General features: G+C 42.4%; 1 protein-coding gene across 2 annotated transcripts; it reads right to left on the bottom strand.

Moving 5' to 3' along the window:
• Positions 1–1,484: 1,484 nt before the first annotated feature.
• Positions 1,485–10,656, bottom strand: amotl2a (angiomotin like 2a). 2 transcript variants are annotated; one of them, XM_034235693.1, is made up of 11 exons: positions 10,443–10,656; positions 8,816–9,593; positions 8,154–8,301; positions 7,533–7,677; positions 7,025–7,117; positions 5,164–5,459; positions 4,568–4,758; positions 4,361–4,462; positions 4,121–4,281; positions 3,642–3,800; positions 1,485–3,249 (listed from the first exon to the last, which is right to left on the bottom strand). In XM_034235693.1, exons 2-11 carry the CDS (start codon positions 9,526–9,528, stop codon positions 3,170–3,172), a joined length of 2,088 nt encoding a protein of 695 aa, XP_034091584.1. In that variant the 5' UTR covers positions 9,529–9,593; positions 10,443–10,656; the 3' UTR covers positions 1,485–3,169. The 2 variants fall into 2 exon arrangements, with proteins under 2 accessions (XP_034091584.1, XP_034091585.1); XM_034235694.1 differs by having other exon boundaries at positions 1,485–3,246.
• Between the last annotated feature and the right edge of the window lie 5,622 nt (positions 10,657–16,278).

The following is a 16,278-nucleotide window of genomic DNA, read 5'->3' as shown; positions in this document are numbered from 1 at the left end:
AGCTGAGAAAAGTAGCACTCAGCTTCAACAAGTAAAGGCAGCTGGAGGAAAATGTATGGCATCTATAGAATGTCATCCCAAGATCTCCAGGGGTACATGTAAGGCTAAAATATTACCATTAAAACTCTATGTTTACAGGGGAATCTTTGCAATTAAAGGCTGGATCATCTTCTAGTAATCTGCTACACACATACAGTATGAACTTCCCTTTAGGCCTTACAATAAGCAACTTATCATTTGACAGGCTCCCATCACCAGAATGTGTGCTTGCTTGGTCACAGTCAGCGGAACATCTTCTGTTGTGGGTATGAGCAGGTTTAACATTTAAAATGACATGAACGAGATCTTCTGTTGGTGATGAACCTGGCTGCAATTTCAAGCATTTCTTCACATTCTCAGGATTTGATTTACAGACTACAACGTTCAGCTAACCACGCTACCGATGTTTTTCTGACGAGAGCAACTTGTTTGCTTGACTCACATGGAAAACAGACTTGGAACATTAGCATGAAGATACAAAAATCAAACTTTATTTGTAAAGTCAATCCCTCCAAAGAAAAGATACATTGATGCCATGGTTATGTCTCAACTAAAGTCTGTACATGAATCCAGAATCTGTAGAAAAAGGGGAAATGAGTATCGGAAGCATTCTGGTTTGCATTTGTGGTCCAAGTACTATTGGCCAATCAGTCACAGGTAAACAGTCTGCGCAAAATAGGTTGAATGCCTTGGCCGACCTTGCAATGCTATGGTTATCGGATCACAACAATAAAGCTATTTACCAGCTAACAAAATATGTGGTAAAATCTAGTGCTTTTAACTCCATCTTTATTCTTGCATCTCAAGTTGCTAATAAGACTGTAATGACTAGCAAACAGGAACACTGTCCAGAATTACATAACATGGATCACAGCTGGCTACACAACGACCTCCAGAATATCGCTGTTGCCCCAGAGACAACTAGTTGAAGAGTTGTCATGATGACTCTGTTTGGTCTTTCACTAACTGAGGGAAATATCTGTCCCTTTGGCTGCTACATTCTTCAAAATGTGCATTGCTGACTTTGTCTGTCTGCCATTTGGGGCTGAACAGGTGGGTTTTTTGTGTGGTTTCAAACCCACATTTTCCTTGACTCCACCATTCTGTGACCTACCCATAGATTCTGCCATCACTAATTGTGATTAAACTACAGGAATTTGTCATTGATATTCATAAAGGTTCCTTAAATGTTAGAAGGAAAAAGCCCACCTTATGTATCTGTAAGAGTAATGCATTATATCTAGAAGGTGCAACTGCAAGAAGTAAATGTAGATCTGTAGCACATAATCACTTAATGATAAAGATGGACCAGAGCGCAGTAGTCCTATTGAATAAACCAAGAGGAATCAGTCTTTAAATATTACTATCTGACACACTTAAGGCATTCAGTAGTGTTTTTTTTTACTTGATCCCATGACTATATTGTATTAAACCAGGGCAACAAATCAAAACCAAGAGCATTTTATCAGACATATATTAAGAATTGTAATCTATTATAGTGACATTTTAAGGCATACAGACAAATGTTTCCTTTACAAAAGTTCACAGCAACATCAAAATGGGTCAACCAGCTGAAGCAAGGAACCTAAACAGGACCTTTTGTGTTTGTCATGATGATAACTTAAAGGTAGAGTACATCTTTGGCACCAAAAACACACACAAAAAAACAGTATACAAATGACAAAAAGCTACAAAATATATTAAGTTCTCTCACTTCACAATCATGTAAACACATTCCAAAAAGAGTGAAAGGCATGAACTGACACGCTGCAATGACCAGCAAATGCATTGTGCCGGGAAGTATGGTGAACAGGATGAAGGGGAATAACAGTCAACATGTGAGATTTCTCATGCAATTTGCGGCACAATATTTATAATAAATAAACCTAGAAATTCTGCAATTGATAAATGTGGGGTAATATATTAACTTAGCAGTATTCTCCTCTAAAGAGTAGATCAATCAGAGTTGTGGCACAATCCAATTGAATTGAAGGAACACAGTGCTGGAAACAGGAGTCTACATTCAGCAGTGTTCAGTGATCTTACACCACGCAGGGAGAAATAAATAGAAGATTCCATGTTAGGGATATAGTCCTGTACACTCAGAAATGTGAGATACTTGCGCTGGAGACAACACGGCTGAATATAACACAGGGATGGAGACAACAAATAGAGTATCAGATACAGGCCAATTATAGTTGAACATTTCTATGCTCATGGTAGATCCAGCTACCAGCACTCAGAATAAATAACCAGCCCCAGAAAGAGAATCATGTGGAGAATGTGTGCCATTTTAACAAGGGTGAGGGGTCAGACTTTAGATAGCCTTTTTCTTTAAAGGGAGCATTCCGTCAGCCAGGGAATGTGAGTAGATTAGCTCCAACATATCAGCGGAGGGAAGCAAAATGGTGGGCAGTCGCCATCTGAGGCCCCTGAACATTAACCCAGGATCTGGAAAATTAGACCCCCACTGTCAATCCTCACAGGCTTTTTTAAGAGAGTAGTGAGCAGACGTCCTGCAGGCTTCGCATTCAAAGTTTCTAAATCTTCTTCTGAGGTGTGAGCAGGCCACAAATGTATTTTTAACTGTTAATTTAGGTTATGTTAAACAGAATAATCCCCAAACATGGCATGAAGAAATAGAGGATGCTTGTAATATTAACATATCCATTACTTTAAGAGGGCAGGCTCGCTACTGGACATTCAAAAATAAACTAAATAAATTATCCAGAGAAATGTATATAACTTAAGGGGAGCAGGGCAAGAAACGTCACATCACAATATGAGCAGCATTAACAAACATAAATACAATACATTACTTCAAAAATGAAAATGCACAACAACTGAATATTCGCACCAGCAGCCAGGTTCCTATCACAGTGCACAATACTGTCCAGGTAGCTTGGAGAATTATTTCTCTTCAGGCAAATGTCAGTTTGTGAACTGTGCAGCTGGAGGAAAGCTCTCCTCTCCAAACTGCAGCACATGCTGCTGGTGAACTTTTCAGATCATTATCAGACCATCAGCCTTCCTTTATGTGTGTTCAGATGTAAAGGAAGGTCTTTAAAACCTCAGGCTTGAGGTCTCTGTCATCACTGGCTGGCACTGTTCATATCATTTGTAGTGGTCCTCAAATGAGGATTTCAACCACCTCTGCATCGGAGCTGCTGATCCTCTCACATGTCTTGAGTAGCTTCTCTGTAGTCTCTACTGAAGATAAAATAAGCAGGTTAGAAAAGCTGTTTGGTATGCTCAGGCAACTGCAATGCTGGTTATTTGCATCACACAACATGTTTAATTCTGAAGTTATTAGTCTGTAAACTGCATATAATGGCCATTCTAGGTTAAAAAAATGTAATAACCCAGCCGGGGGAGGAGGGTAATATTGTTCTAAACAATCTGAATTTACGAGATTCAATTATTTAGAAGGCTTCATTAATATAGAATAGTACCCCCTACCTAGGCACTGTTTTTTTAACCCATAATTGTCCTAATACATATTACTGACCCAGGGTCTGGTTACACTTTATATAGTGGTCAAAAAGATCAAGGGCAGCCTGTTCAGCTGCACAGAGCAGGAGTGAACAAAGCAGTAAACCCACCAGATGAAGCTGCTGAGATCACTTCAGTGGGCTCCGGCTCCAGAGAGGCCTCTTCACTCTGGGTGCTGCAGTCCCTGCTGGGGGCCCTGACTGGCCCCCCCATGCAGGGCTGGAGTCTCAGCGCAGCAGCACCTGTCTGGTCATCTGAGAGGCTCTTTCCTACAAATGCAGACAAAGGAAGGAGGCTGCTTAATTACATGCATCAACATTTACACACTCCTGAACATCTGCCCTCTGAGCTCTTCCCATGACTATTCTGGATCGGGCTAATCTGGAGTGAGAGATGATATGCATTCCAGTTTAAAAACAAGCTGTACATTGAGGGGCATGAAAGGCTTGTCTCCTACTCAATACTTGTTTTTATGAAGTGCACATTCTGTCTGGCGTCAGCCAGTTGTCGCTTGATATAGCATGTGTCATTAAAGATTCTAAATTCCTTGGTGTTGTATGAAGCGTGGCGGGAAACATCTTGTAATCACCTTTACTCTCCGTGCTGCTGGTCAAATTGTTGATGGAGGGGACAGACCTGGTGAGACGTAGCCCCTGTCTCTCCAGCTGGCCCTGCTCCCACCTGGAGCGCTGCTGAATGACTTTGATCACGGCGTCCTTCTCCAGGAGCTGAGCATGAAGTGCACGGATCCTAAACACATGCAAGACACCATTAGACCACAAACCAAGAGGCAGGCTACTATCTAGCAAATAAGGGGAATGATGCTTACCTGTTCTCCATCTCCTGATGTCTGTGACTAGATGAAGGCAGGTCTTCATTAAAACTGCTGTTTGGTGACTGTCGAGGAGAATGTTTGATGATGGTTGTATCTCTGCATTTAAAATAGGAGACAGTTAAAAAACATCCCTAAACTTCAATACAATTTGAATAATCCAAAAGTGTTCGCGTTGCTACATTTCTCTATGTTTTATCGTACCTTTGTGCAGCAGCAGTGGCAGCTGCATCCATGGCAAACTGCCTCATGGTGCTCTCCTCCAGGTACTTCTGCTCCCACCTGGTGAGGTCTGCCTCCAGGGCCAGGACCCGCTCCTCCCGCTCCCTCAGCTGCTGCTGCAGCATGGAGGAGCTGGGCTCTGAAGACATGGGGTCAGCGGCCTGCCTATGAGACTGACATGATAGGCAACCGCTCACATTAGGAAACATATATTTTTTATTTAAATGAAAATTTGACCTTTTGGAAATTAGACTTTTAGGTAGCTCTTCAATCTGTAGGCTTAATATGAGGGCAAGAGCCGGTTAGCTTAGCTTAAAAATAAATAAGTATCAGGAAACTGCAAGCCTAAAAACAATTAAATTACCATTGGAGTCACTGGTAGGTTTTTCAATTGTGTTACTTTTGAACAAACCCAGGCTAGCTGTTTCCCAAGCTTTAGGGAATGTATGTTAAGCTAAGCCAATCAACACCCAGCTCCATCTTCACATTTATTATAAAGACATATGAGAGGGTATAGATTTTCTCATCTAATTTTAGAGAAAAAGTATTTCTTCCTAAGTTTTGAACCGGCCCCTCACCTGGTGGGCCCTCAGGCTCTTCAGCTCCTGCTCCAGCCGCGTGCGCAGCCGCAGCTCCAGCGCCTCTCTCTTCTCGCAGGCGGCCTGCAGCTGGGACAGCGCCCCCTGCAGCCGCTCCACCTTCTCCACATATGCTCTCTTCCTCTGCAGCTCCTCCACCAGCTGCCGGTTGCGGGCCTGTGTGGAGAGCAGAGCCTGCTCCAGCAGCTCCCCCCTCTGCTGGCACTCCTCCCCGGAGACACGCAGGTGCTGTACCTGCCTTTCCAGCTGCTCCCGCTCCCGCTGCTGCTCTTCATCTGAGGTACAGGAAGAAAGGAAGAAGAGGTGAATGGTGGTAGTAGTAACTACGACATGACTGGAAGATACTGTGTTGGGAGGTTATCATCTGATAATGTCTTGGGACAAAGTGTGCAGTGGGAATGAGTCCGGAAACCTGGGAGTGAGTAAGCCCTTTTGGACTTTTGTGTTCCTTGGTCACAAAGTCAAGGTTTTTTTTTGTTATTTTTAAAAAAAAATAGGACTTTGGGAAGATGACTGTAAACACAAACTTAAAAGATTCTCATTAGATGTTCACAACATTAATGTCAGTACCCCTGCTTTCACATGCAATGGTTGCTAACAAGTGGCTAAATGAGACCACAAAGGCTGCAGCTCTCTATAGCAGCCACAAAGAAGAGGTCAAATTAATGCTAATGATTTCACTATACAAAACTATTCAGTGGCTATTGATGGGTCAGTCAATGCACTACATAAGCTCAGGGAGTTACATTTTGAATGGAATGCGACCCAACAAAATACATTCACCATTGGGGCATGTGGTTCAACAACAGAGCATTTGTCACTTAGTCTTCTAAAATGGAAATAACTCACAACTACTTTACTGTACTGTAAACTTACACTCAAACATTTAAATGATCTAATATACTTATCAAAAGCTAGTCCATGTTTTAATGAAATCCTTCAGAAGGGAAAGCCGGTGTATCTGTTGTGTCACTTTAAAAAGGGAGTTTGATTACACAACATGAGTGCATGCCTGTGGAGGGAATGCAGACTTCCTTTTATCCACTTACGCACACAGGCATAGCCTTGTACTGGGAACAGCTCTGGAATGCTTCTAGGGACGTGAAGTAAACAAGAAGCGGTCCATTTTGCAAAAAATATATACACAACACATCCCACTATTGTAATTTTAATGCAAGTATGCTCCTGTTGTTCCAAGATAAATGTTTCCAGGAAAGGTAGATCATTAGATCTCTATCTTATGACTCAGGGAAATCATGTGGCTGTTTAAATATACAGAGAAGGGCAATGTTAATCCTAGTAGGTTAAAAAAGATGAGTAAACTGAGATCAGTTAGCTGTACTCGCCAGCACATCCCTGCACAGAGCAGAACATATTCAATAATGAGGTAAAGAAATGACCAAACAAGGAGAGCGGGATGGCCAGAGGTCATCTTGAGTTGGGCCTGGGCGACCCTAGAGTCCCGGACTCATTAGTTCCCCTTGAGGAGGGGAGTCAGCAGTGATGCAATACTGAGCATCGGGGGAGGGGAGGCATTCTGTCGAGACGGACTGAATATCTCAAAACATCTCTGGAATTCAGGCCACATTTATTATGGCTGTAAAAAATAGCTGCCGTCTAAGTGTCAAGAGTTTCTCTTAACATTAGAAATAGAACCATTAGTGTCCCGACACAAGCCTTCATAACACCGCCTCTTCTATGTAGCTGCCATCGTCAGTTCACAGGGCACTGGGAAATGTCCAATCTCCATTTTAAAAAACATCCTCATGTCTTCTTACTATTTCCTCTCATGAGCCATGCAGTGATAAGACTGATTCTGAATAACACATGAAGAACTCACTTTGCTCAAGCAGTTTAACAAAGACATGATGCCTCTGGTCTGAACACTCGGCCTCCTTAGCTGACCGCTGTTTGATAGCTGAATCAAGCTGGTCTGTACAGAAAAACAAAAAAACATGATGGTTATACACAAATATTGATAGACTTTTTTCATCCAGTCTCTGTGTATCTATCTATTTTTCCCTCTTAAAATCATTGCACTGGCACTTACGCATACGCAATCACAACAACCCCACACAATAAAATGAACTGCAACTTCACTAAAACATCCCACAACATAAGATCAAAAATATTTTCTGTATTTTTTGTAGTTTATGCTGTAATACGCCATGTTTTAAATTCACAATATTATGTTTTGGGATACTGTATAAATTCTCAAAAACACCATCAATCTGACTGTCTGTTTCTACATATACATATGTCTTTGGTTGTTATCTTATCAGCAGATTATTGCCCATACACAGCCCTCTATTTAAAGCTGAGCATTTCCAACGATGGACAACACGTACCTCTCAGGTCTCTGTTAAAGTCGTGCATCCTCTTAATCTCAGCCTCCAGTTTATTCCTCAATGTTTTCTCCAGAGCCTCCCGCTTGGCAGAGCCTTTCATTAGGGTCTCGTATGCTTCTGATATCCTTTGAATCTCCAACTCCAACTGGGAAGAACATGGGAAAAGATGATCAGTCTCTGGGAGACATTCGTGGTCTGGATTGTGGTTCATATTTTAGTTGCTCATATCAATAATAACAATTAGTCATCACCAGTATAAATGCTACCTGTTCTTTTTTTTTTACTGCTTTCAGGCAAATGGTTTTCTAACTATATGCACAACTGTAAAGTGTCAATCAACATTCCTGAGTGAACACTTGTGAGTCCGAGGTGTCGAGGTTTTTTATCTCCTTTCAGGGCAAATTGCCAACAAGTTTGAAAGGCAAAGTGTTTTAGGCAATCCTGAGGAGAAAACTCTCAACAACTTACTTTAGTAACTCACTAAACCTTACATTAATATGATGACCCCCCTAACTGCGGGATAGCTCATCACCCTGATACGTCAGTACATGTGCTTTCCTTGTTTTTACTATTTCAGCAGCTTGGTGTGAGCTCCATTCATTCACCGCTTCTCCCCCTCACCTTCTGCAGCCGGGAGGCCTTCTCACTGTAGACCTCCAGCTCCTTCCTGAGCCGCTCGTTCTCTCGCATCAACATCTGGGTCTGAGACAAGTTCTGGCCGGGGGCTGCGGGGGGGCTGTGAGCCACCTGTGACTGAGCGGACACAAAGCTGCCAGGAGAGAGAGATTTATTACCACGATGCTGAATACCACAAGGCACAGGAAATACATAGAGAAAGCATTACTATCTGCAAGGATTGTTTTCCTTATCTATTGATTAAATGTGTGGTCTATATAATGACAGAATATGGAGTTTCTAGACGTGTAAGATTATATTTTTAAACGTCTTGTTTTGTCAACTGAAAGAAAACTGAATGATAGATTTGAGAAAAGACCGTTTTTGAAATGTCTTTTTTTCAAATGTGCCTAAACGCAGTTGGGGATAATACATGATTTAATTATTTATGCAGCCAAACTTTTTTGTTGTTGTATTTCTTAACATTTGTTAGTATTTTTTCAGTAATATCATTTGATTCAGTAACAGTAGTTTTAGTAAAAAAACAACAACATTCCTGATAACTAGGGGGGCCATAGGGGGGTCCAAGCTCAGTGCTAAAGGGGCACTGGCCCCTGTTGGCCCCCCTCAGAACCGGCCCATGATGGTTGTCCATCTTGTGTAATTACCTGTGATGCTGAGAGTAGAAGGGTGGAGGCGGCTCTCTGTAGAACTGTCCGTGCTCCTGTGAGTGGCTGAGCATGTATCCAGGAATCCTAGCAAACAGAGGGTAGTCCGGGGGGGGCCCACGCTGATCTGCATACTGTTGGGCCCCTGGCCTGTCAGCTGCCACAGTGTTTGTAATATTATCATTATACAGCTGTGGATAGCTGTGGGCAGACCCCAGGCTGTGCTGAGGAGCGCTCCTCTCCAGAGAGAGCTGCATGAGCCTCTCACTGAGGGAGCGAGCGTGCTCCCTCTTCAGGTCCCACTGAGCCTCACTGTGACCCCCCATTATGTTCAAGTCCTGCTCGGCGTGCCCCTTCTGGGAGGTCAGGTACTGGGAGTGTGCCTTGGCCTCCTCATATGTGGGCAGCTCCTCTCCGTGCAGCTGGTACAGATGGCACCCCTGGCTCTCAGAATGCAGGAGGTCCCCCTGGTGCTCCTGGCCCTGAGGATCCTGTCGCTTGGACATCTGGATGTACTGGGTCTCCTCCTGTGTCAGGCTTTCCAGAGAGGAGCGGGGACTGCCGTGGCCCCCTCCGCCGCTGCTGCTGCCCCCCCGCAGGGCCTGCTGCTGGATGGCCAGGAGCGTGCGCGTGTCCGTCAGATTCCCGTAGCGCAGCTGCTCCTGGATCAGTCGGTGCAGGACCGTTCCACAGGAGCCTTCAGCAGTTCTCATCTCAGTCCGTGGGAAATTAGCAGAAAACTGTCTGGAGTTGGAGGTGATGGTCTCAAATCATAAATCTGAAGGGGAAATTATAATATTGATCACATTAAACACGTCACAAAATTAATGGTACAATTGTAAATCATCAGATCATTTATTCATGGTTCGGAAAACTCCTTGTCATAAAAAATGTATAGTTTTGCTGCCACTTGCAGTTATTTTCTAAATAATCAATTAATCGTGATTGGTTGGCACTTCAAACTGCTAGAAAATAGTGAAACATGTTCATCCCAGCATGTTACAGTCCGAGCTGATGTCAGTCTAAACTGACAAGCAGGACATCTGCATATTTGAAAGGCATGAAAAAGCCTTTTCTGCCATTTTTTCATGAACGACGTAATTAACCGATGATCAAAATAGTTGCCGTTTATCGGTCATCGACTAATTTAAGTATTCCACTCGTAGAAGCCTACATGTTTTCCCAAATTACTGCCAACTCTTTTATTGCTCAATGACTTGCTGTTAGCAGTGAGAGCAGGGTCTGCTGCTGGAGATACCCCTGTCACTGATCTCAGTGCAGATCCACTTTTATTGCCCACACACTTAAAAGCATAACTTTGTTCAGCAGCCAGACAGAAAGGAGTGTGACACTACACTTTACTGACATAACCTCGGAATCAACCGGAAACTCAAACTCTTTGAAACCAACTTAAAATGTGTTTTTGTTTTAGTAACTGGGCCCATTCCGGAAAAGGTTCTGCTTCTTAAGGGTAAAATAAATAAACAAGATGTTCACCGGAACTGAAAAGCATTTCAACAGTCAAAAATGCGCCATGCACACAATCCGTGCTAAAGGGACTTCTGTTGTGAACTCCAAACACAAAGCAAGCGTTGGAAAAAAGTCGAGTAAACCATGTCAAACTTACCGAGCGATAGTCTCATCCAGCAGGAATCAGTTTAGGGTGCTGTAGTCTTTCAGTTTTCTGCTCATAAATTCAACAAAGTCCACAGTTCCTCTCCTCCATGCGCGGTGTGTGCGCGCCGGGGCCAGACTGCGCTCCGAGCTGCGCGGCACGGTGAATAACTGAGGCCGATTGTTCCGGGCCGGAATGAGAGGAATGCAAAGGCTCCGAGGCCCTGTGGGATCAAAAGCAAAGCACAGGGGAGGAGAGCGGGAGGAGGAGCAGAGGGGAGAGAGCAGGGGGAGGAGAGCAGAGGGGGAGGGGGGGGGGGGGATTCAGAGAAGCAGAACACTACCGCAGCCGGCTGTCTGTATAATGGAAAATAGCCTGTTATTGTTTTTGTTGTGAGGTAGTTTGAGGAATGCAAGTCCCCGCTGCTCCTACAGCAGTCCTTACAGTAAGGAATGTTACTGAGGGTCTGCAGAATCATAAAATGCACCTTCAGTCATGAAGGTCTTATTGAAATGCTCAAGGAAATACGAGGGAGGATGTTAATAATTTAGGTTTTTAAAAAAAAGATTTAAGCCAGAATTGTTGTTAATGTTATATCAAATGATTGGCCTATCTATATAGGAACAAAGTCGGAATTATCCATGCTCTCTTAATAGCCTACATATTTTATGGGCTATCTGTTTTCGCTGTTTTGTCTTGTCTTATTGTTTCTTTTTATTTTATTTAATGTTATTGTATGTTTCTCTTTTTTCTAAAAGCAGTTACCATTATCTATTTATACATGTATACATACTTCAGTCTATAATATGTCAGGAAATCCTCAGGTTAAATTCCCAGAAGCCTCAGAGGATGTATTCAAACTCCTTGTCTTGTGAAACGTGGCAAAGCTCGATGTCTTTTGGCTTAAACAGCAAATGCTCACGTTGCAGGATCCGAACACAAAGAAACCCTGACCTTTTTGCTTGGGAAATGCTCAAAAAGATGACTTTCAAAAATTTGATTAGTATTCTCTAGATTGGCTCATGGAACAATCAACTGATATTTGGCCCTAAACGTATTTTAAAATATGGTATTGAACTAAGAACTCATTTGTATTGTGTTGGTTAAAGCTGAACTGGTGGATGTGACCTTGTTTACATGATAGAAACACAGTCAAAGATATTCTAACAACTAAACTGAGGCATGGGTTTATCATTATTTTTGAACATCTATTTGTTTGCATGTGCCTGGTAAATATTTAAGCCATGGCCCGTGCCAGTTAATTGCAGAGTGTGTGTCTGTGTGTGGACACGGAGGGAGGGGGTGGGATGCGAGGCACGCTGCCTGCCAGCTGTCCGTGGACTGAAATCCCCTTCCCCTCCTTTGATAAGAGCTGAGAGAGATGCATTGTTCTCCCCCAAAAAGCAGACATGACGGGGGCAGCCCTGCCATCTGCTGTTCACCCCTCCACCACTAGCACAGCTACACACTCACACACGTATGTAGATGATCAGCTGGCAGTGGGGGTTGTAGTGTTGGATAGTAATGTCATTGATTGCACCCGTGAAAAGGATCATCCAATGGTGGCGGAGGTTGTTGGGTGTTAACAAGTCTGGTCTTGTTAAGGAGGTGCAGTCAGCAGAAAAAAAAGTGCAGGTGTCTTTTTCAAACAATCAAACGCCCACCTGCTCATTTGCATGGCAGTTAAAGTCCAACTGTTTCTGAAAAATGCTGATTACCTTTACAACTGATGAGATTCTACAGGGTTCCGCCATTTCAGGATTCATCTGGATTCATTCATCAATTGTCTATTGTTTTTACTTGTTTTATGGTGTGTGAGCTGAGCTGTGTGTGTTTTGTTTTGTTTATTTGCCCGTACAGCACTTTGGTCTGGAGGTTTAAAGTGCTATATAAATAAAGCTGTGTTGTATTGTATCCACAACATAAGCAAGAGGTTTGGATCACATTGCGTTCTTGCATTATGAACCATGTATTCAAGATGTTATGATGTACTGTGCAGCAGCTTGCTTTGACATGTTCAGAAGAATTGCTCATTCAGTTTGTTCCCCAAAGTTGAATAAAGAGCGCAATACCTTCCAATAGCTGTCAAACAACATATATATATATATATATATATATATATATATTATACACATATATAAGGATCCAGCTTTCGAATTTAACAATAAGGGTGGAAACAAACATTTGTATCAGCACGTGTTGACAATGGGACGCATTGATAACGATGCTGCCCTGCTTTATGTCATCGAGCTCAGTTTGATGAACCTCGTGGAGGTGAAGTGTGTCATGTCAGCTTAACTGTGAGTCACTGATGAAAGTATGAAATCTATCAGCTCCTGCTAACCATCACTGCATTACTTTGAAACTAAGTCATTACTTATCTCAAGTTTTGGAGTTAAGGAGAGTAATATCTTTTATTTCTGAACAGTTTTGTAGATGTGTACAAACATTAGGAATTGTTAGATGGTAACATCCAATTTAATCTTAAAAACCTCAAATTGGGTCTCCTGGTTTAGATTTGTTTGTGTTATGGCAAGGAGAAAGATGAGTACGATGTTTGGCTTTAGAGTCCCTCACTTGAAAATATCTAACTGGCGACACAACAAGGTTTGAAGATTTCTGTGAGATACATTCAAGGAACGGAGAGAGACTGTTGTTATGACAACAAGACGAGCTGGCCACAGGACAACGGTGTTTTTATCTTTTGGTGCTTTCTGCAGGCTCTACCCATGGCTAAACCCATAGACTGTAGCCTATAAGACTGTACCTGAGCACCTGCCTTCACCTAATCCAAGTGTACAAGGGTCAAAGGTAAACTCAAAGTCAAGACTGGATTCTGATATAATGAACACATTATATATTTGTTGTTTGTTACCTACAAAAACTAAGTATAACACTTTGAATATAAGCTATATTAAATTCTGAACATTGTTTGTATTTAAGCTAAGCTAGCTATACAGCTGCATCCCTATATTGGGTAAACAGGCATCTCTCATTTAACGCTAAGCAAGATAGCATATAAGCATATTTCCAAAACTCTATATTCTTGTAATATATATCCTTTTAACCACAGCTCTTGATTAAGGAAGTGAGTCTGCTTTCATTGGATATTTCATTATTTATCTACACAGGCTAAATTATTAGCATTAGCGTTACCTTGTCTTTTGTTGTTAGAGTGGCAAATGTTCTAGATATGGTTATGTTTTATCTTGTGCTTTCTCTCTGCTGAGAATTGTTTGTTATGGTGACAGATTGTCATGGGAATCAGGTATGATCCCTGGTGGTTTTTCTTAACAGTTGGTTGATACAAGAAAGTCAAAGATTTAACTGAAAACTGAAGTTGCCCCAAATTGGTCAGACTTTTCTCCTTAGACTTTGAAAACACATTTGGCCACATAAGTGACATTTAAGATCAGCCATTTGGACCTGTTAATGGTGAGTCCTGGGCTGAGTGAGTGGACACAAAGCAGGCTGTGATCTGGGAGCGGCAGCCTTGTTATGTGAGGTGGGACAAGCTAGGCGCTTCAGCAGCTCCTTTTGTTTTCCTGCAAAGGAGGAAATGGCCGCATTCCTCACATTACCATGTCCATGGGGTCTGGCCGAGCCTCCAGTCTGCTGCTTCATGGGACGCCAGGAGGGCAACCGGCAGCCTGACGTTTTCTTTTTAATAGGGTTGGGGGAGTGTATTCTATTGAATAACACTGCTGTCCTAAATCATAAGCACAACTTTTCTTTGTAGACAATAGACATGAATAACTTATGGGAAAAAGGAAATTCAACATTCAGCCTAATGTGTGTTGGTGATTTGTGAATTTCTTTCTCTGTTTTTAAACTGTGAGCAGTAAACACATTTCTGTAGGTTATCAAACCTCAAACGGAACAAAAGGAGACTCGGAAGCAATACATATTCAATAGACCTGCTGTGGAACAACTGGATGTGAACACCATTCACACAAGTCGCCCAAGAAACGATCCCTCGCACCTGGTGGCACAAGACATTCCTCTCAGAAAACAAGTAAACAAGTCCCGGTGAAGCAGTGGAACTCTGAAGAGGACTGCGCCTGCAGGCCATGCTGTTTGCAGATAAGAGAAGAACACATCTTTTTGTGATCGCCTGTTGGCTCAACGCTTCAGCGGTTCAACTCTGTTCCCATTCGAGCTGAATTGATATAGTTTTGATTCACTGAAAGTTAATTTTGGTGTATATTATTTGGTTGATGGTTATGTACAACAATGTGGTAACAGTTTGGGATTCATGTCTTGCTGTGTTTTTAACTGTTTGGTTCAACACAACCTACAAAATCATTAAATCTAGGAAGAGACTCGAAAGTGCAGCCCTTCACAGATTATGCTCCTCAGATGTTCTCATATCCCACATTGGAAAATTCCCCTTCCAACTTCATCAGGAGGACGGTGTGGATAAATGTGTTAAACAAAAACAAAGTTGACTCATTTGAACCTGCGGACACAAGTTAACTTGACATAACACACTTACAAACACAACTGTGATCTTTTACTAAACCTAAGTAAATACTCGTTTCCAAAACCTACTACCAAAAGCTTTTCTTTCTGAATTCTTCAGTTCACAACATTAACCATATGTATAGAACTGTGACTGTAACAATAGCGTATACTTTTTTGTAGTTTTATTGAATAGAAACATTACTTTCGACATACAGAACAGAAGTTATTTTGTCTTCATCTTTGGTAACAGTAAAACGTAACTTCCCCCGTTTGGTATGTACGAGCAGTGTCAAATCATTTAAGGAATAGTTTATATTACAACAATATAAAGCCGTAAGCAGATATATGGATGTTCGAAATGTATTTCTATAACTCAACCTTTAATTGGTATCCATAACTGGTAGATAACAGTTAAGAAAAAAAGAGTATTGTTCAATCTTTAGGCGCATTCACACCGCAGTACTTTTCCTGCAAAGGTTCATCAGAACTTAGTTCATAAGAACTCTTTAGTTCTCATAAACTAAGTACAGATCGCGTTCACACCGGAATCAATTCCTGGGGAAGGATTAGGCAAATGAAGCCGCTGACGTCACTTCTTCTTCTGCTCTGGGTTTACTGGCAGGCTGCAAACAACTTCATGACGTATACTGCCACCCGAAGTCCCCGGCCGGAAGTCCCCGGAGTTGGGGACTGGCTTCAGTAGAAGCTGCTGGGAGTCCCAGCAGCTTCTACTGAAGCCTTCCGAGTAAATCGCCAGAACGCCGACACCTCCTCATCTCCACCGCTCCCATGTTTTCTTTTGTGTTGCCATAAGTTAGTTAAGGCTAATGCGAGGATAATAAAATGGCGGCTTCACAACACTTTTTTGGAGTCATTCCGCCCAGCCAATCAGACATAGGAACCTTTTTCTCCCACGAAAGTACCTGCTCTCTAGCAGGGACGGAAAAGGGGGCAAAAAAGGTTCTGATGAACTATTTTTAGTTCCGGCTCTTTTTGGTGTGAACGCGACATTTCGGAACTATATCGGAACTAAAGTGGGAAAAGTACTGCGGTGTGAACGCGGCTTATATTGTCCAGTGCTGCTGAGCATCGGTGGGCTTCAGCTCTCCGGGGTCAGAGAGCAGCTGCTGGGCTGATAGGCATCTCTCAGCTACACCAACATCCTGCCGGCTCATTTGCCTAAACAAATCTGTTTAAGTTCTCTGCTAACAGCCACTCTCACATACATGTTAGCACATGTCACATCGCCAAACAGAATGTATTCTTCTGTATCACTGTAGCACTAGAGGTTTCTGTTCTGAAAATCTGAAGAAAGCACATTTAAAAACACTTTAAATTAGTGACAAGGTTTCTAATAACTTCTCATACGGTCTCACCTTGAGGT

Source organism: Gymnodraco acuticeps, unplaced genomic scaffold (assembly GCF_902827175.1).
Source record: "Gymnodraco acuticeps unplaced genomic scaffold, fGymAcu1.1, whole genome shotgun sequence".
Taxonomy (NCBI): Eukaryota; Metazoa; Chordata; class Actinopteri; order Perciformes; family Bathydraconidae; genus Gymnodraco; species Gymnodraco acuticeps.
Note: the sequence above shows the minus strand (reverse complement) of the source record. Positions and strands in the feature narration are given on the sequence as shown.

What these genes read in the sequence shown, in the direction of transcription:
- amotl2a (XM_034235693.1), bottom strand. Translation starts at nt 9,528, where the DNA reads ATGAGAACTGCTGAAGGCTCCTGTGGAACGGTCCTGCACCGACTGATC. An exon ending in TGTTAAACTGCTTGAGCAAA is followed by an intron (nt 5,460 to 7,024) that starts GTGAGTTCTTCA and finishes CCTGTACCTCAG; the next exon opens with ATGAAGAGCAGCAGCGGGAG. An exon ending in CAGCAGCACGGAGAGTAAAG is followed by an intron (nt 3,801 to 4,120) that starts GTGATTACAAGA and finishes CTGCATTTGTAG; the next exon opens with GAAAGAGCCTCTCAGATGAC.